Source organism: Solenopsis invicta, chromosome 2 (genome assembly GCF_016802725.1).
Source record: "Solenopsis invicta isolate M01_SB chromosome 2, UNIL_Sinv_3.0, whole genome shotgun sequence".
NCBI classification, from domain to species: Eukaryota; Metazoa; Arthropoda; class Insecta; order Hymenoptera; family Formicidae; genus Solenopsis; species Solenopsis invicta.
The window spans coordinates 10251591-10272690 of record NC_052665.1 but is presented as its reverse complement, the minus strand read 5'-3'; the positions used below and the strand labels follow the sequence as shown (position 1 = coordinate 10272690).

The 21100-nt window shown below is 32.7% G+C and overlaps 3 protein-coding genes across 4 annotated transcripts; all 3 read left to right on the top strand.

Moving 5' to 3' along the window:
• Positions 1-6411: 6411 nt before the first annotated feature.
• LOC120356908 lies at positions 6412-6993 on the top strand. The gene has a single exon (XM_039445788.1). It carries the CDS (start codon positions 6412-6414, stop codon positions 6991-6993), a length of 582 nt encoding a protein of 193 aa, XP_039301722.1.
• Positions 6994-7653: 660 nt separating this feature from the next.
• Positions 7654-10367, top strand: LOC120356907 (uncharacterized protein K02A2.6-like). The gene is made up of 4 exons (XM_039445787.1): positions 7654-7657; positions 7783-8268; positions 8323-9145; positions 9197-10367. Exons 1-4 carry the CDS (start codon positions 7654-7656, stop codon positions 10365-10367), a joined length of 2484 nt encoding a protein of 827 aa, XP_039301721.1.
• Positions 10368-15017: 4650 nt separating this feature from the next.
• Positions 15018-19293, top strand: LOC120356957. 2 transcript variants are annotated; one of them, XM_039445962.1, is made up of 4 exons: positions 15018-15307; positions 15389-15596; positions 15722-15808; positions 18467-19293. In XM_039445962.1, the coding sequence occupies exons 2-4, from the start codon at positions 15488-15490 to the stop codon at positions 18496-18498; spliced, it is 228 nt and encodes a 75-aa protein (XP_039301896.1). In that variant the 5' UTR covers positions 15018-15307; positions 15389-15487; the 3' UTR covers positions 18499-19293. The 2 variants fall into 2 exon arrangements, with proteins under 2 accessions (XP_039301896.1, XP_039301895.1); XM_039445961.1 differs by lacking the exon at positions 18467-19293 and adding an exon at positions 15904-16057 and having other exon boundaries at positions 15022-15307.
• The last annotated feature ends 1807 nt before the right edge of the window (positions 19294-21100 follow it).

Sequence of the window (21100 nt, the reverse complement as noted above, 5' to 3'; positions counted from 1 at the left end):
GAATCGCTAAAGTAAAAGACGAAAGTGTTATATCCATCAAAGTTCGAAATTTTTTAGTAAAATTGGTTTTTTTGCGAATTTCTCCAATATCTCTGTGTTCTCATAGCCCACAGAAGAGATATAACTTTTATCATGATGTATCGAATCGCTGAACTGAAAAAGGAAAGACTTATATCCGGCAAATTTCGAAATTTTTGAGTAAAATTTTTTTTGCGAATTTCTACAATATCTCTGTGTTCTAATAGCGCCGAGAATAGTTATAACTTTTATCATAATGGATCGAATCGCTAAAGTAAAAGACGAAAGTGTTATATCAGTCAAAGTTCGAAATTTTTTAGTAAAATTGGTTTTTTGCGAATTTCTCCAATATCTCTGTGTTCTCATAGCCCACAGAAGAGATATAACTATTATCATAATGTATCGAATCGCTAAACTGAAGAAGGAAACACTTATATCAGGCAAATTTCGAAATTTTTGAGTAAAATTTTTTTTGCGAATTTCTACAATATCTCTGTGTTCTATTAGCGCCGAGAAGAGTTATAACTTTTATCATAATGGATCGAATCGCTAAAGTAAAAGACGAAAGGGTTATGTCAGTCAAAGTACGAAATTTTTTAGTAAAATAGTTTTTTTTGCAAATTTCTCCAATATCTCTGTGTTCTGATAGCTCACAGAAGAGATATAACTTTTATCATGAAGTATCGAATCGCTGAACTGAAAAAGGAAAAACTTATATCGGGCAAATTTCGAAATTTTTGAGTAAAATTTTTTTTGCAAATTTCTCCAATATCTCTGTGTTCTGATAGCCCCGTGAAGAGTTATAACTTTTATCATAATAGTTCGAGTCGCTAAAGTGAAAGACGAAACAGTTATATCAGTCAAAGTTCGAAATATTTAGTAAAATTAGTTTCTTTGCGAATTTCTCCAATATCTCTGTGTTCTGATAGCCCACGGAAGAGATATAACTTTTATCATGATGTATCGTATCGCTGAACTGAAAAAGGAAAGACTTATATCAGGCAAATTTCAAAATTTTTGAGTAAAATTTTTTTTGCGAATTTCTCCAATATTTCTGTGTTCTGATAGCCCCGAGAAGAGTTATAACTTTTTTCATAAGGGATCGAATCGCTAAAGTAAAAGACGAAAACGTTATATCAGTCAAAGTTTGAAATTTTTTAGTAAAATTGGTTTTTTTGCGAATTTCTTCAATATCTATGTGTTCTGATAACCCACAGAAGAGATACAACTTTTATCATAATGTATCGAATCGCTGAACTGAAATAGGACTAACTTATATCAGGCAAATTTCGAAATTTTTGAGTAAAATTTTTTTTGCGAATTTCTCCAATATTTCTGTGTTCTGATAGCCCCGAGAAGAGTTCTAACTTTTATCATAGATGGATCCAATCGCTAAAGTGAAAGACGAAAGAGTTATATCAGTCAAAGTTCGAAATTTTGAGTAAAATTTTTTTTGCGAATTTCTCCAATATCTCTGTGTTCTGATAGCCCCAGAAGAGTTATAACTTTTATCATGAATGATCGAATCGCTAAAGTGAAAAACGAAAGACTTATATCATTCAAAGTTCGAAATTTTTGAGTAAAATTTTTTTTGCGAATTTCTCCAATATCTCTGTGTTCTGATAGCCCCGAGAAGAGTTCTAACTTTTATCATAATGGATCGAATCGCTAAAGTGAAAAGACGAAAGCGTTATATCTCAAAGTTCGAAATTTTTGAGTAAAATTGTTTTTTTGCGAATTTCTCCAATATCTCTGTGTTCTGATAGCCCACAGAAGAGATATAACTTTTATCATGATGTATCGAATCGCTGAACTGAAAAAGAAAGACTTATATCAGTCAAATTTCGAAATCTTTGAGTAAAATTTTTTTTGCGAATTTCTCCAATATCTTCTGTGTTCTGATAGCCCCAGAAGAGTTCTAACTTTTATCATAATGGATCGAATCGCTAAAGTGAAAAGACGAAAATGTTATATCAGTCAAAGTTCGAATTTTTAGTAAAATTGGTTTTTTTGCGAATTTCTCAATATCTCTGTGTTCTGATAGCCCACAGAAGAGTATAACTTTTATCATGATGTATCGAATTATCTGAACTGAAAAAGGAAAGACTTACATCAGGTCAAATTTCGAAATTTTTGAGTAAAATTTTTTTTGCGATTTTCTCCAATATCTCTGTGTTCTGATAGCCCAGAGAAGATGTTCTAACTTTATATTGCATCGACGCTAAAGTGGGCATTTTATCATCAAGTCAAAATTTAGACTTATTTTCGAATTTTCCAAATTCTGGTCAAGCCCCGAGAGAGTTAACTTTACTTGGTCGATCGCAAAGTAAAGATCAAAATGTTTATCAGTCAAAGTTCGAATTTTTGATGTAAAATTGGTTTTTTTGCGAATTTCTCCAATATCTCTGTGTTCTGATAGCCCACAGAAGAATATAACTTTTATCATGATGTATCGAATCGCTGAACTGAAAAAGGAAAGACTTATATCAGTCAAATTTCGAAATTTTTGAGTAAAATTTTTTGCGATTTCTCCAATATCTCTGTGTTCTGATAGCCCACGAGAAGAGATATAACTTTTATCATGATGTATCGAATCGCTGAACAGATGAAAAGGAAAGACTTATATCAGTCAAAGTTCTAAATTTTTGTGTAAAATGGTTTTTTTGCGATTTTCTCCAATATCTCTGTGTTCTGATAGCCCAGAGAAGATTTCTAACTTTTATCATAATAGATCGAATTGCTAAAGTGAAAGACGAAATAGTTATATCAGTCAAAGTTCAAAAATTTTGAGGCAAATTTTTTTTGCGAATTTCTCCAATATCTCTGTGTTCTGATAGCCCCGAGAAGAGATATAACATTTATCATAATGGATCGAATCGCTAAAGTGAAAGACGAAACTGTTATATCAGTCAAAGTTCGAAATTTTTGAGTAAAATTGTTTTTTTTCGAATTTCTCCAATATCTCTGTGTTCTGATAGCCCCGAGAAGAGTTATTACTTTTATCATGATGATCGAATCGCTAAATGAAAAGACGAAAGCGTTATATCAGTCAAAGTTGGAAATTTTTTAGTAAAATTGATTTTTTTGCGAATTTCTCCAATATCTCTGTGTTCTGATAGCCCACAGAAGAGTTCTAACTTTTATCATGAGTGTATCGAATCGCTGAACTGAAAAACGAAAGACTTATATCAGTCAAATTTCGAAATTTTTGAGTAAAATTTTTTTTGCGAATTTCTCCAATATCTCTGTGTTCTGATAGCCCACAGAAGAGATATAACTTTTATCATGATGTATCGAATCGCTGAACTGAAAAAGGAAAGACTTATATCAGTCAAATTTCGAAATTTTTGAGTAAAATTTTTTTTGCGAATTTCTCCAATATCTCTGTGTTCTGATAGCCCCGAGAAGAGTTCTAACTTTTATCATAATGGATCGAGTCGCTAAAGTGAAAAGACGAAAGAGTTATATCAGTCAAAGTTCGAAATTTTTGAGTAAAATTGGTTTTTTGCGAATTTCTCCAATATCTCTGTGTTCTGATAGCCCACAGAAGAGATATAACTTTTATCATGATGTATCGAATCGCTGAACTGAAAACGGAAAGACTTATATCAGGCAAATTTCGAAATTTTTGAGTAAAATTTTTTTTCGAATTTCTTCAATATCTTAGTGTTCTGATAGCCCCGAGAAGAGTTCTAACTTTTATCATAATGGATCGATTCGCTAAAGTGAAAGACGAAAGAGTTATATCAGTCAAAGTTCAAAAACTTTGAGGAAAATTTTTTTTGCGAATTTCTCCAATATCTATGTGTTCTGATAGCCCACAGTAGAGATATAACTTTTATCATGATGTATCGAATCGCTGAACAGAAAAGGGAAAGACTTATATCAGGCAAATTTCGAAATTTTTGAGTAAAATTTTTTATGCGAATTTCTCCAATATCTCTGTGTTCTGATAGCCCCGAGAAGAGTTCTAACTTTTATCATAATGGATCGAATCGCTAAAGAAAAGACGAAAGCGTTATATCAGTCAAAGTTGGAAATTTTTGAGTAAAATTGATTTTTTTGCGAATTTCTCCAATATCTCTGTGTTCTGATAGCCCACAGAAGAGATATAACTTTTATCATGACGTATCGAATCGCTGAACTGAAAAAAGAAAGGCTTATATCAGTCAAATTTCGAAATTTTTGAGTAAAATTTTTTTTGCGAATTTCTCCAATATCTCTGTGTTCTGATAACCCCGAGAAGAGTTCTAACTTTTATCATAATGGATCGAATCGCTAAAGTGAAAGACGAAAGAGTTATATCAGTCAAAGTTCGAAATTTTTTAGTAAAATTGGTTTTTTTGCGAATTTCTCCAATATCTCTGTGTTCTGATAGCCCACAGAAGAGATATAACTTTTATCATGATGTATCGAATCTCTGAACAGAAAAAGGAAAGACTTATATAAGGCAAATTTCGAAATTTTCGAGTAAAATTTTTTTTGCGAATTTCTCCAATATCTCTGTGTTCTGATAGCCCACAGAAGAGATATAACTTTTATCATGATGTATAGAATCGCTGAACTGAAAAAGTAAAGACTTATATCAGGCAAATTTCGAAATATTTGAGTAAAATTTTTTTTGCGAATTTCTCCAATATCTCTGTGTTCTGATAGCCCCGAGAAGAGTTATAACTTTTATCATAATGGATCGAATCGCTAAAGTGAAAGACGAAATAGTTATATCAGGCAAATTTCAAAATTTTTGAGTAAATTTTTTTTTGCGAATTTCTCCAATATCTCTGTGTTCTGATAACCCCGAGAAGAGTTACAACATTTATCATAATGGATCGAGTCGCTAAAGTAAAAGACGAAAAAGTTATGTAGGAGAATAGATATCGGACAAGGATCGAGGGATCGAAGATCGATTGTTATCGGTCGATAATCGTAATGACCTTATATGTTGTCGGAATTTGGAAGAGCGCGAGCGAGCGGGAGTCCGCTGTGAGTCGCGAGCCGAGACAGTGCTCCGTGTCAGAGACAGAGTGTATAAGGACAGAGTAAGAGATAAACAGAGACAGAGTGCGGAAATTCAGAGTTAGCCACGAGTTCGTTTTTTCCTTTTACGTGAACTTTTGCAAGAGACGATTGATATTATTAATTCGACTGAAGCGACAAGATTCGCTCTATATATGTAATTATTTAAATCGCGTATTTGATTAAATTGCGACATTATTAATAACAACTATCTTTAATCATTATATTTATTTCTATTTTATCCTTCTTAAAATCATATTACCTCTCTGTGGATCGAATGGCTAAAGTAAAAAAAAATAGTTTTATATCAGTCAAAGGTCCAAATTTTTGAGTAAAACTTTTTTTGCCTATTTCTCCAATATTTCTGTGTTCTGATAGCCCCCAGAAGAGTTCTAACATTTATCATGATCGATCGAGTCGCTAAAGTGAAAATCGAAAGACTTATATCCGTCAAAGTTCGAAATTTTTGAGTAAAATTTTGTTTTGCGAGTTTCTCCAATATTTCTGTGTTCTGATAGCCCTCAGAAGAGTTCTAACTTTTATCATGATCGATCGAGTCGCTAAAGTGAAAAACGAAAGCGTTATATCAGTCAAAGTTCGAAATATTTGAGTAAAACTTTTTTTGTGATTTTCTCCAATATCTCTGTTCTGGTAGCCCCCAGAAGAGTTCTAACTTTTATCATGATGTATCAAATCGCTAAAGTGAGAAACGAAAGACTTATATCGGTCAAATTACGAAATTTTTGAGTAAAACTTTTTTTGCGAATTTCTCCAATGTTTCTGTGTTCTGATAGCCGCCAGAAGAGTTCTAACTTTTATCATAAAAGTTAGTTCCATTATCGTTAATTCACCATTATTGCCATCTTTTTGATAACATTTCCATCATTGCATTCATTCCATTATGTGATTCCATTTCCATATTTCCATTTCATTGCCATCATTAACATCGAGAACATTGCCATCATTTCCACCATTGCCGTCATTGCCGTCAGGCTATATATATATTGTCATTGTCATCATTTCCATTATTGCCATTCCATTAACATCATTGCATTCATTCCAATATTTCCATCCCATTGCCATCCCATTTCCATCATTTCCACAATTGCCATCGAATAATATCGAAAAGAATTTGATTAAAATTCATTACTGTAGTGTATAGATACGCTACTGAGCGGTAAGCGTAAGGCGCACGCTTAGAGGAGCATTAGGCGAGACGAGAGACTAGAGACTAGCATGGCTGCGAGCCGGACGCACGTGTAACACGATTTACAGCCTGTATCGAAGTACTAGCAATAAAGTGAATATTATATACCTAAGGATATTACATTGGCGACGAGGATTGAGTCTAAAAGGATTAAGGCTTAAGAAATAAATATGGAAGCAACAAATCTGCCGACGTTCGATCCGAATGCGGAGACGGGAAACGTGTACCAGAGATGGACACGTTGGTTAAGAGCGTTCAAGCTATTTTTAGTAAGCAAAAAAATAGAAGACGACGAGAGAAAAAAAGCTATGTTGCTACACTATGGAGGATTTGATCTGCAGGACATTTTCTACGCAATACCAGATGCGGAAGAAGTCGAGGAAGGGGAAACAGCATACATCAAGGCCGTGCAGGTATTAGAAGCGTATTTCAAACCGAAAATGAACCCGACTTATGAAAGACACATTTTCCGAAATCTGTCTCAAGGCACAGAGGAAACAATGGTACAGTATGTTTCAAGATTGCGGCAACAAGCAAAAAATTGCAATTTTGAAGACGCAGATACAGAAATCTGTGGTCAGATAATAGAGAAGTGCCATTCAACAAAATTACGCAGACGTTTATTAGAAAAATGTGCAATTAAATTGGACGAAGTATTAGAGATTGCAAAGACAATGGAAGCAGTCTCGCTACAAACGAAAGGCATGGAAGGAGAAGCGGTGGCTCGCATAACAGACAAAAAAAACATGTGAAGCCTGGCGCGACGAAGACAACAGATAACGTCGAATGCTATCGGTGCGGATACAAAGGACATAAATACACAGATGAGAAGTGCCCAGCGAGAGAGAGGACCTGCAGTAAGTGCGGGAAGTTAGGACATTTCGCGAGGGTTTGCAAGACAAGGACGGAAACAACGGGCAACAGCTACAGGAAGAGCGGACAGTGAAAAGGGGTTCGACGACTCGACGAGAAGACAGAAGAAGATGAGAATGAGCATGCGTTCAGCCTGATAAGAAAAGAGATCTACGCAGTGGACGGTAAATGTGTTAACGCCGCGATAGGAGGAGTTACTTTAAACTTATTAGTAGATTCAGGGGCATCGTGTAATATAATAGACGAAGAAACGTGGAAATGGTGTAAATCGCGAAATATTAAATGTAAATCGGAAAAAACGAACGGAAAAAAAATATACGCGTACGGTCAGAAAAAAAGCGTTAGAATTGCTAGGAGAATTTTATTGTGATATTGAGATAGAAAATCAGAAAGCTTGAGCGACGTTCTTAGTATTAAAAGGTAGAGGAAGAGCGTTATTAGGTTATGAAACGGCAACAAAGTTAGGAATTTTGCGGATAGGACCGGAAATAAGTAATATTAATGATTTTGAAACAGAGCAGGACCCGATTTTTAGAGGCATGGGTAAATTAAAAGATTTCCAACTAACATTACCAATAGATAAGACATACACGCCTATTGCACAACCCGTGAGAAGAATCCATTTAAATTGCGCGAGGAAGTGGAAAAACAAATAAAAACTTTGATAGCTCAGGACATAATAGAAAAAGTCGAGGGCCCTACCGAATGGGTCTCTCCAGTAGTTCCTATAGTAAAGAGAAGCGGTGAGATAAGATTATGCGTGGCCATGCGACGAGCAAACGAAGCGATTATTCGAGAAAGGTATCCATTACCAGTATTAGAGGATATTTTAAATGTAGTTGGAGGAAATAATTGGTTCACTACATTGGATGTTAAAAAGACGTATCATCAAATTGAATTAGAAGAGGAATCAAGAAAAATTACTACTTTTGTAACAGATTCAGGGCTATATCGGTATAAAAGATTAATGTTTGGAATAAGCTGCGCTCCAGAAATTTTTCAAAGAATTATTAGGTCAATTTTGAAGGATTGTAAAGGGACTATAAATTTTATGGACGATATAATTGTTTGTGGAAAGACACGGGAAGAACATGACGAAAGATTAGAAAAAGTTTTAGAAACGCTGAAAGAGAAAGGAATAACTTTGAATAAAAGTAAATGTACGTTTAGAAAAAAAGAAATAACATTTATGGGATTTAAAATTTCAGGAAACGGATATCAACCGTTAGAATCAAAAGTAGAAGCAGTAGAAAAGTTCCAAATACCTAAAATGGCGGAGGAAATACGTAGTTTTCTGGGACTAGTTAATTTTTGTGCAGCATTCATTCCCAATTTAGCAACAATTAGTGAACCATTAAGAAGATTGACAAGAAAAGGAATAAAATTTCTATGGGAAAAAGAACAAGATAGAGCGTTTAAAATTTTGAAAAGGAGTTTAGCAAGCGCGCAAACGTTAGGAATTTTTAATATAAATGCAAAAACAAGGGTAATAGCGGATGCAAGCCCAGTAGGATTGGGATGCGTATTAACCCAACGGGACGACAAAAATCAATGGCGGATAATTAGCTACGCGAGCAGAAGCTTGTCAGATTGCGAAAGGCGATATTCACAAACAGAAAAGGAAGCATTAGCGTTAGTATTCGCATGTGAAAGATTTTATAACTGGTTGTACGGAATAGAATTTGAATTAGTGACAGATCACAAAGCGTTAGAATGTATATTTGCACCGCGCGCAAAACCGAATGCGAGAATAGAACGATGGGTTTTACGTTTACTACCATTTAAATATAAAGTCATATACGAAAAAGGAAAATCGAATATAGCAGTTGTACTGTCGAGACTCTGTGGTAAAGAGAACCGAAAAAAAGAATTCGAAGAGGACGTGCATTATATTCGATGGGTAACAACGGAATCAGTACCAAAAGCAATGACATTAAAAGAAATTGCGATAGCGTCAAAAGAGGATAAGAAAATAAAAGAAGTAAAATTAGCGTTACAAACAGATGATTGGGACGCATTGAAAAATTCGCGGTATAAAATAATAAAGGAACAATTATGTATTTATAATAATGTATTACTAAGAAATACGCGTATAATTATACCCGAAGCGTTGCAAAGGACAACATTAATGTTAGCACACGAAGGACACCCAGGAATTGTCGCAATGAAACAGCGGTTACGAAGTAAGGTTTGGTGGGAAGATATAGATAAAGATGCAGAAAAATTTGTTAAATCCTGTAAAGGTTGTCAATTAGTTCAACGTCCGATAGAACCACCACCTGTCAAACGAAATCAGTTACCAGAAAAAGCATGGGAAATAATCGCGATAGATTTAATGGGACCATTCCTAACAGGGGAATATTTGTTAGTAACTACCGATTATTATAGTCGATTTGTAGAAGTAGCAATTCTTAAAAGGATATCGGCGAAAGAAATACAAGAAGAATTATTCGAATTGTTTGCGAGACACGGTTTACCAAGGACAATTGTATGCGATAACGGTCGTCAGTTTACGGATGAAGGGTTAAAAGATTGGTTAAATTCCTACGGAGTAAAAGTGGCGCATGTAGCACCGTACTGGCCACAGGCAAACGGAGAGGTAGAGAGACAGAATAGGAGTATCTTAAAAAGACTAAAAATAGCATATGCGCAAAAGAAAAATTGGCGTAATGAACTGTTAACATTTCTAATGATGTACCGGTCAACTCCACATTCAGTTACAGGAGTAACCCCCGCGGAATTATTGTTTAATAGAAAATTAAGAACAAAGATACCGGAAATAGATAATAGTAGTAAATTCGTAGAGGAAGAAATTAGAGAGCGCGATAAATGGTTAAAAGAAAAAGGAAAACAATATTACGATAAAGCAAATAGAGCTAAGGAGTGTGAATTAGGTCAAGGGGATCGCGTATTAATCAGAGCCCCGAAAGAGAATAAACTAAGTCCAAATTTCAGCCCGGAGGAATATAAAGTAATTGACCGAAAAGGAAATTCAGTAACACTAGAATCAGAAGAAGGAAGGAAGTACAAAAGAAATTTAACGCAAGTAAGAAAAGTAATAGATTTAGAAAGCGAAGAATCAGAAAACGAGGAGGAAGAAGTAGTTAGTAAGAAAAAGGAAAGAGTAGGAGATGATCAGAGTAGAACAGAAAGGGACAAAAATGAAAAAGTTGTAGTAAGAAGATCTCAGCGCGAAAGAAAACCGCCGGAGCGATATGGCGATTATAGAGCACATTCGTTAGTTGGTAATTAAATGTAAGAGACTCATATTGTAAGCGTCTAGCATTTTAAGGAGGAAAAGGGATGTAGTGTATAGATACGCTACTGAGCAGTAAGCGTAAGGCGCACGCGTAGAGGCGCATTAAGCGAGACGAGAGACTAGAGACTAGCATGGCTGCGAGCCGGACGCACGTGTAACACGAGTTACAGCCTGTATCGAAGTACTAGCAATAAAATGAATATTATATACCGAAGGATATTACAGTTACTTTACTGATTAACACTTTAATACCTTATATCGTATTATTATATAATTCTTTGTTAATTTTTTTTTGTAAAGTTTTGATTAATCGTTACGTGATTTGGTAAAAACGTGATTTCGTAAAAACTGTTAAAAGGTTGTATTAAAATCAGATCAATTATCTTCACGTTTGTAAGTTAGAGAATAAAAATAATACTCAAGTATCCATATATTTCATTAATTTTTATTACATTATTATTATTATTATTATTATTATTATTTATTTATTGTGCCATATTAATCGCGCGTATTGTCATTTGTAAATCATGCGTATGCATGTGTTACATCCAGCCTTAAGGAAAGGAAGGCAGGGAAGGATGCAACAAAAACTCTTTTATTCTCGTGACCGCACTAGTGGGACGTGCGGCACGAGCCGAACGCACTTTTGAAGATTCCGAAATTATGCGTCAACGTGTAATGACACGCTTTAACGCCTTTTCAAAATCGTGCGATCGTTGGTCCTAAATTGAGTCAGAGAATTCAATCTCTATAACTCGGGATCGGACCGAGTGTAATCTTTTCGAGTCGGGAGGTTAGTGTGTGAGTACGAGATGGATTTGATGAAATAAAATTTTACATTGGAGCTTCTTTTAAACTAAAATTTAACATATATTCTAATATTTGAATTTTACATACATAAAGGTTCAAAAGGAATTAGCAAATGAATACATTATCGGTTATGGTTATTTAATAGGAAAAAAGAAAACAATATAACAAGGTAATCATTATTAATTAAGACAGCAGTACGTAATCGGTTAGTTTAAAATACGAAACGATTAGGTAATGATTATTCAGAAGTTTAAAAGTTATATGCATTGTTTAATATCGATACATAATTGTAAAAGTGAACAAAACAAGAAATTAATTAAAGGTTATTGAAGAAATTAGTATTATGCATTATCACTAGGATTTATAGTATAAAATAAAAAAAATAAAAAAAACTTAATTCTATTACATTTGAGTAGGAGAAGATGGAATTGTTTGATTTCGGTTACGGGAATTGTAATTATGCGTTGAGATTCATATTTTAACTATTAAATCAAATCAAAACCTAAGATTTAAGAATGGAAGTAGAACATTTCATTTACATAGAGATTTAAGAAATATTTAGAGGGAAAGTCGGGAATTGTCTAAAATGAGAATTGCTGTATTAATCCGAAATAAAAATAATAATATTGGGAACAAGGAGCTGGGACATGAACGGCTGTGATTGCTCATTAGCGATTGATTCCTGGCGAGTTGAATGGAAAATTGAAGTAAAACCGAAAAAGAGAAAAAAAAAGAAAAAACTTACTTATTAGTTAGACAAGAAGAGAAAGGGAAGAACTATGGAAATCTGCGGGTTGAAAGGTGCTTGACGCAGCGCAGGCTGTCCGCTCTGGGGATGCTTCAACGGTGGGCTGTTCGGAGTTTTAATGTATGTGATTCTTGGGCTCGTGAGCACAGATTCTAAGTTTAAAACGATTTTGAAAATAACGCGCACAGCTTCGACACGTGCAACGCGTGGATGTGAGTGCGAACTTGAACTTTGAATTTTTTGAATGAAAAATGAATGAATGAATGAATGAATGAATTGAATCAGTGAATGAATGAATCAATGAATGCTCGAGCCGTTCGAAACTACGTATTTTATATGGCTTAGGAAAAGGGCGTGAAATTAGTTTAGTGGGTGAGATGAGGATTTGATTGGATAAAGCCTTTTGAGCTTTTTCCCCTTCTTTGGAGATTCCTTGTTGTCGAAATTTCGATCTTATTCGTTGGGTAGTTCACCAACACCACTCACTACCAATCATCTTCTCTCTCGTTGGATGATCTCTCGTTGGCTAATTTTCCATCTTCTCCCGATTTTTCTTAACTCTAAGAGGGGCGAGCAGTTGCATCACCCAATCGCTTAAGGGATTCGTTATCTTCGGTTCCTCTTCTTGGAACGTTCGGTCTCGATTTTTTATATCGCCGCGTCCGTTTATTTGGGACTCGCTTTCCATATGAATCATCTTTCCGTTCGTAATGAAACATAGGTTCGAACAAACAAAGCCGGGTTGTAAATTTTGATTTTATAGTTTTATAGTTTCCGTCCGGCGTCGCGACTCAATCTTATCTCCGATTGTTGCCAGACTTTAATAACGTTTAGATTTTTTCTCTTTCGAGTCCAGGCTTTGTTCGTCCATATGAATTATTAAATAAGCATCGTTGCTTATAATTTTGCAGTCGCACGATTTCTCCTTTTTTTGCGTCTATTTATTGCTCCGGATGTAATATGTGGCCATTATATATATATTCCGAGAACAATGTTTGATTTTTTTTTCTTATAATAGCCGGGTGATAGTGTTATTTATAAAAGAGAAATCGTGGAGTTCCGGATATAAGTGTTGTAAATTTTACAGACAATCCCTTAGCTTGTTTAGCATAATTTATATAATGGATGCGAAAAGGGAAATCGTGAAATCCTCCGGATGTAACACATGCATATGCCATTGTAACAAGATAAAAAAGAGTGGGCGCCTTCTAGTCTCTCTACGTCCCTGCGCAGAAATCGTCCGAAATCCTCTTTCTGAATTTTACGGCCTAAACTTAGCACGGAAAACGCGACGGGTAACATCGCCGCTCGCTCCATGTCTATCACCGTGATGCTTTCTCTCTCTAACTGAAGGCCTAAATAATTAAAGGACAATCACGTTAAAAGAGAAAGAGAGAAAGAGAGTTGCGTCAAGATTTAAAAAAATTAAAAAAGCTAATTTTTTCAAAAGCATAATTTGAAGAAATTTAAATAATAAAGAATTATGTAAAAATAGAAAGATGGTATATTTATTCGTGGAAAGACATTTATTTTTTCTTCATCATATGTTGCGATGTTAATTACAATTATTTTTTAAGGACTGCGTAAAGTGAATGTTTCTTTATTAAAGAACCAAATTCTCTCTGTTACTATTAAACATTTTTTTTTAGTAAAAATATAGGCATAAACGTATTGATATTTATTAATATCAATGTTAATGTAAACAATTCAGACTATAATAAATAAAAAATTACGTGAAAGTAGACGTAATTAATCATTTGTGCACATTCTCGTCCCCTGTTCTGGATGCAACACACGCCATACGCGTCAGATTTTATTTACAGCAAATTGGATGTTAGCACGGACAACAACCTACATCCATTTCTCGAGAGATGGATGTGGGTTGTTGTCCGTGCTAACGTCCACACTGTTTTTAACGGCGGGTTGCAAAATGGATGTGACACGTAGTTCCCATTCTGGCCAGAATGGATGTGCGTCACTAGTGTACGGGATATGGCGTTGTACCATATATTTCCGTTACACGTGGCGCGATCGCAAGTACGGGAAGATATATGTGGTTAAAAACGATAGCCTTTTTTATTCTATACCTTTAACATACAATTACTATTCAGTCTTGTATACTCGCCGTAAATGTTTATTCGGTTGATCTTTGGCGATTGTCAGTAATGTTAAACAATTTAGATATTAATACTACGGATACGATATTAACGTGAGGGCACGATCCGTGAAAGGCTTCGATCCGTTTCTTTTCAATTAAGCTTTGGAATATTTCGGAGATTTCACCGATCAAAACTGAGGTTACATCGGCCGGCTGTCAAACACATAATTTACTAACACTACGATACATTTATGATCATTGACGCAGCATCCGCTTATAATAGTCATGAACGTAAAAACATCTATGAACAAAACGTGGACCCTAAAATCGGACCCCAGGCATACCTGGTACGAACTGTACACCCAAGGACTTTGATCACAGTATAAGTAGAACCATGATGTAAAAAACAAGGTGAAACAACGCGCATCGTCGGCGGCTCGATGCGCGGTAAGAGGCGTGGCTCGATGTGATGAGCCAATGAAATTTGGGTCCAAATATATCCGCACAATTTAAATACGAAACAATCATATGTAGTCACACATACTTAAAATGTAGATGCTGTTAAAAAAAATAAATATAAAAATGTAAAAATACTTGAAATTTATTATCTTTAACAAAAATCACTGTTGCAATAAACACTGTTGTTATAAACATGAAATACAACAATTTAGCCATACACATAAGCTCATTCTTATAACTTTCCAAATTTCTTCTAATTCAAGTTTACAAAATTTGAAATAACAATTATCACAATTTTTATTAATGTACAAAATCTCAACCTTACCTTCACATTCTTCTTTTTTTAAGTAGCTTTGAATTTCTTCGATTCACCGATTATCTCCGATTCACGTATAAATGCAAGTATAAATACGTCCCAGTACCGGAGCCGTAGCCATATTGAATCTCAAAATTTGGACCCAGTTCTGATTGGTCTAGAGTATGGTCTACTGCGCATCTGGTTACTTGTTTCACCTTTCTTCTTACATCATGAGTAGAACCAGTAGCGTCACTTCATAAAAATAGCGTCGGAGAATTGCTACAGCGCATGCGCTACATTACTACCCACAATATGGCGTCAACTGTATAATAAGCACATGTTCTGTGAGTGAAGTATGGTTATGTTATGTTATATTATTACATTATTATATTATTAAACAAGATTTGTGTTATGGAGCGTGTAATTGTTGGCGGTTTTATGTGCGCAATGAGTGATTGCAATAACAACTCGGGAGCGGATCGTCATTTAAGTTTCTTTCGTTTTCCATCTAATTCAGAAAGGTATAAACTTTTTGACAATTTCTATACGATGTATGTACATATGTTAAATTATTTTTAAAATTACAATAATATGTATTTTAGAGCAAAAGTGTGGCTACAAGCGTGTGGGATAAAAAAGAATATTCCAGAAAAAAACTCTACAATAATTATAGAGTTTGCTCGAAACATTTTGCCCCCCACATGTTTTTAAATAATTTAAAGAATCGACTTCAGCCATATGCAGTTCCAATAAGTGCGGTTCCTAATATTTCCAACGAAGCTGTCACTGCTACTGAAAGTGAAATCAACGGTAATTCTTCTTAATTATAAAATAAATTATTACATTACATATTTTTTACTAATTATTTTTAATATATTATTATTATTAAATATGTTATATAAATATTAAATTGTTTATACTAAATCTTCTCTTAGTTGAAACTTCAATAGAAAATTGTATAGAAGATGTACAAGTAAATGTGCCCGAAGTTAAAATCAGTTATTCAAGAGCCAATTTGACAGGTAGAATATTATTTATTAGAGAAACTTTTAGTTACATTAGATTTTGTTTACTTTATTTGGAAGATTTTTAATTTTTATTATATTTGTAATTTTAGATGCTATTTCAAATGCAATAGATTTTAATTCATCAAATAGTGTTCTACAATGTAAAGAAGATAAAGCTACTGAAACCGAACCAAAATTATCCAATCGAACACCAAGGAAAGAAGAAAATGTGATACTGCGGAAAAAAGATTAAAACGTGCCAAACTTAAATATAATAAAGAAAAAAATTTAGATGATATTACTTATAGCGATTTTCAGAAACTCCTTTACAAATTTTATCCAAAACCGATAGCTGATTTTATGAAAGTTCAGGGAGATAATTTCAACAACAAAAAAAATGGTAATAGATATACTAAAGAATTTAAAATGTTCTGTTTAAATTTATATTTTAAATGTCCCAAAGCTTATAGAGCATTAAGTAATACTTTTATTTTACCATCAAAAAGAACACTTGAACGCATTATAGAAGGACTTATAATTCCTCCAGGTTTAAATAATGTTATATTTGAAAGACTTAAGATTAAAACTGAAAATTTGCATTTGTTAGATAAGTATTGTTGTATTTGCATTGATACAATGTCATTAAAAGCAAGTTTATTTTATATGATTAATAGAGATATAGTAATTGGTTTTCACGATACAGGTTATAGTAAAACATTTTCAACTGCATGTAATGCAGCGATAATCATGGTCAGAGGTTTAACAAATAAATTTAAGCAATCACTTGGTAATTTTTTTCTTAATTTTGCTATGGATGCTGATGAGTTGCAAATGATTACTATTGAATGTGTTTAACGGCTTCAAAATATAAATTTAAGAGTTGTTGCAGATGTAACAGATATGGAAACGGATTATAAAAAAACAGCTAAAAAATTAGGTGTAACTCATGAGAGACCTTACTATACTGTTAATGGGCAAAAAATATTTTACTTTTTTGATCCACCACATCTTATAAAAGCAGCTAGAAATAATTTATTGAATAATATAATAAATCAGGAGATAAAATTTTTTCGTGGCAACACATTGAAAATTTATATGAAGTTGATAAAAAGAATTTTAATAAATTATTACCTAAATTAAATCAGGACACACACATTCATCCCAATAATTTTCAACGAATGAAAGTAAAATATGCAGCTCAAATTTTAAGTTTTTCTGTAGCTTCTGCTATTAATATTATGATCTCATTTGGACGTTTGTCGACATCTGCTAAAGATACATCAGAATTTGTTGAAAAATTAGATGCTGCATTTGATATTTTTAATTCATCATCCGTTAAAGGAAAGAAACCAAGCAGAAACGCATTTACAGCTTCAGAAGAACAATTGGAATTTTTAAAATCATTACAAACATTTTTCAGCAGTCTTACAGTTTTCACAAAAAATGGCAAAGATATTACAAACAAAGTTAATGTATTTAAATGCTGGAATCAAAACATAAATAGCTTAAATCAAATGTGGGAATATTTAAAATAAATTAATTCAGGCTTTCAATTTTTATTATTGAGGCGTATTAATCAAGATATGGTCGAACATACATTTGGAAATATTAGAAATTTATCAGGCAATGCATTTAATCCAACTCCAGTGCAATTTTATTATTCTTTCAAAAAATCATTTGCTTCTAATCATTGTTCAATTCAAACAGGAAATTGTACTTTAGTTGTTGAAGATTCGGAAACAGATATGATGACTAGAATAAACAAGTTTAGAGATGAAATGTTTATGCAAAATACATCATTGTAAAAAGTAGTACCTGTTGAAATTGATGACCATGATTATCGACAAAAGGACATAGTTGAGGAAAATGCATTTTATTATATTTGCGGTTATCGTATGTCAAAAAGTTTAAAACAACATTCCTGTGATACATGTGAAAATTTTGCTAAAGACATTGATAATTTTAATAATAACAGATATTATACATTATTTAGAGCAACAAAATCTACTGAAAAAAATATGTATGGCGGATTATGTGTTCCAAACCAAATATTTGTAACTTACATAAAAAATTTATAGATAATATTTTTTTAATCATTTAAATACGCTTATTTTAAATGAATCCGTTCTTGTTACTATGATTACTTTATTAGAAACAGTAATTTGTCCTCACCCATGTAAAGATTTTCCAAAAAATATTTTTTTAAATTGTATGCCTGAGTTCGTCTCTATTTTACTTTAATATTTGCAAACAGAAATTTTAAAACACAACAGAAAAACAAAAAGATTATAATTTTGAATCACACTTAATTTTTTGTTTTGAATGTTATTCTAAGTTTTTATTTTTCAGTTTGACGTTTTAGTTTGATTTTTTCGTTTTATTATTTATTATAAAAGATTATATTGTAAAAATTATAAGTATTGGGTTACATTTATTGATCAATATTATTTTAATATTAAAAAATTATATTAAAAAATTATATTGAGTTACATTTATTGATCAATATTATTTTATACGTTTAAAATGAAGAAAAGCATAGTTTATGTATTGTTTCATTACATAGAATGTAAATAATTTGTTTAAAATATTAATAAAAATATTTTGTCTTATAATTGATGTCGCTTATTATTAGAAACCTTTTGTCTTGCAATTAATATTGTTTTGTTTTTTTAGGTAACTATCCTGCCAAAATATTCAGCGCATAATTATCAACAAAATTATTCTTATTTGAGAGCGTTCCAATTGACAATGACGTTGTAATTAACTTACAGCGATGGGTGCATAGAAGTTTTCTTTTGAAACAGCCAATCAACAAATTTTATATTAAATAAGCCTATTAGCAACGTGAGCAATTGAGTGCTACTCTTTGAATTGTTGATATTAACAAAACAGAAATATATTAATTTTCCATGTGAACTAAATATTTTACATAAAATAACAATAATAACATAGAAATAAATTATTGTATTTTATAATAAATTGTAAATTATAAAAATTATTAACTATCAGCTCATATATTCTTAAATAGTAATTGTAAAAGGCTAAAAAACGAGCGCATAATTAGATCTTAATATAATTAATATAATTAATTTATTCCGTATTAAATATAAAGATGTAACGTTTTGGCGTATTTAATCTTCCTCAGCCGTCAATAATAAATATTCAAATACATAACAATATTAAACAATTAAGTTGAAGTAAAATTAAATTAAGTCTCAAAATAATTCACAAATAACTCTAATTACGTTCGTTTTTTTAGCCTTTTACATTACTACATTATAAATTGTATTTAGCATAAAGTAAAAATTGTATATCTTTTAGAAATTGTACATTTTTATAAATTATATATTTTTAGAATGATTAATTTATATCCATATAGAGTGTAAAATATAAAAGAATTGTGTATTTTTATTTTATAAGAGAATATGAATCATTGATCAAGAATTTATGCTGTAAATCGACGTCTTATGCATAATTTGTAATAAATCTAATTGTACATTAATTTCAATTGTTTATTATTAAGTAAAATAAAAATAATAAATATGTATTGTTTATTTTATTAAATTACTTTAAATATAATAACGTACTTAATATTGCTACTTAAATGTTTTTTATTTATTTTTGTACAATTATTTAAACTATTTTAATGTTGCATTTAAAAATTTATTTATTACAATACGATTATTTGCGTAATAAAATATTTTGTTTTATTATTGCGTTTCTTTTCCACAATTTAAAGATTTGCGCGTTGCTACTACCAAGAACATGGCTTCATGTCACGTGATATTGGACACCAACATCAAAAGGACCGACATGAAGTGCCGCTACTGGTTATACTGTGGTAAAAAGCGTAAAGTAACTAAGCGGAAGCTAATGTTTCAGTAAAACGATATCATTGGTCGGCGCAAGTTACGCTTACGCAAGTGCCCCATGTGACGGCACCCTCAAAGCGTTCAGAAGTACTAAATGGACCGCAGCCCAACACACCCAATGTTTGGGTGTTTACGATAACTAATCGGTTCTCGGGGTGTTTACGATAACTAATCGGATCTCGGATTGGATTGAACAATGGTACTCAACGTAGGTATAGAAAATTTCCCTAGGCTAATCGGATTGACGATTGCTGTCTCAAATGTAATCCGATTGATGACGAAAGCGTGGAGACCGAGAAGCATGCTTGAAAAGTCTCTTTATTTTTTTAAATAATAAAAAATCAAAGATACAAAAGATACAAAAAATCAAAGATAAAGTTAAAAAGAATGATTTAAATTTAGATTTATTGTAATTTTTTTGTCTAAACACTGGATTTCGTTTAAATTTCTGTTTGTAAAAATTAATTAATCTATTCTAAAGTTTGTGGTTATATCGGAAACAAATCAAAATTAATAAAACAATTATTAATTATTAGGTACATATTAAAGCATATAATATTTCAAGCATATCATATATGTAGGATGTTGATGTGGAAGTAGAGGATATCGACGAGTCAGAGTTGAAATGTAACACTTGTTTATTGCTAGGAAAAGTTATACACCAACGTCTCAAAAATCGAATGATGTCGACCGTTATCACGCACCCGCATATATACTGCGCGTTCGGTGGCCCTACGGCCCTATTGACCCGAGCTGCGCGGGAGGGGCGCGCTGGGCGCACAGCTCCGCGGTTCACGTGCTTACGTAACGGTTGGATCCTGTACGAACGTGTTAGGACATGTTACAAGAGTGTTTCCTAACTCGTGTCAGGATATGTTTCGAGAAATATTTCCTACACTATGTTAAAAAGCATTGAAAAAACGTTGATCTGCGGTAGAAACCAAAATATTGCGTTATTCAACGCTCATTTTAAATTAAACGTTTTCTAGGCGATATCTAACGTATATTACCTTAATAAGAATTGAACAAGCGTTGATCAACATAAAAAACCAATACATTGCGTTCTTTAGCGTGCATTTCAAATCAAACGTTCTCTATGCGATACCTCACGTGTATTACGTTAATAAGAATTGAACAAGCGTTGATCAGCAGTAAAAACCAAAATATTGGCTTCTTTAACACGCATTTTAAATGAAAAGTTCTCTATGCGGTATTTTATTCGTATTATGTTAAAAAAAAGAATGAACAAGCGTTAATTTGCAGTAAAAACGAGAATATTGCGTTTTTTTCAAGCATTTAAAATAAAACGTTTTCTAAGCAATACTTTACTGGTATTATGTTAAAAAAAAAAAACATTGAAGGAGCGTTAATCTGCAGTAAAAACCAAAATATTGCGTTCCTTAACGCGCATTTAAATTAAACGTTCTGTATGCGA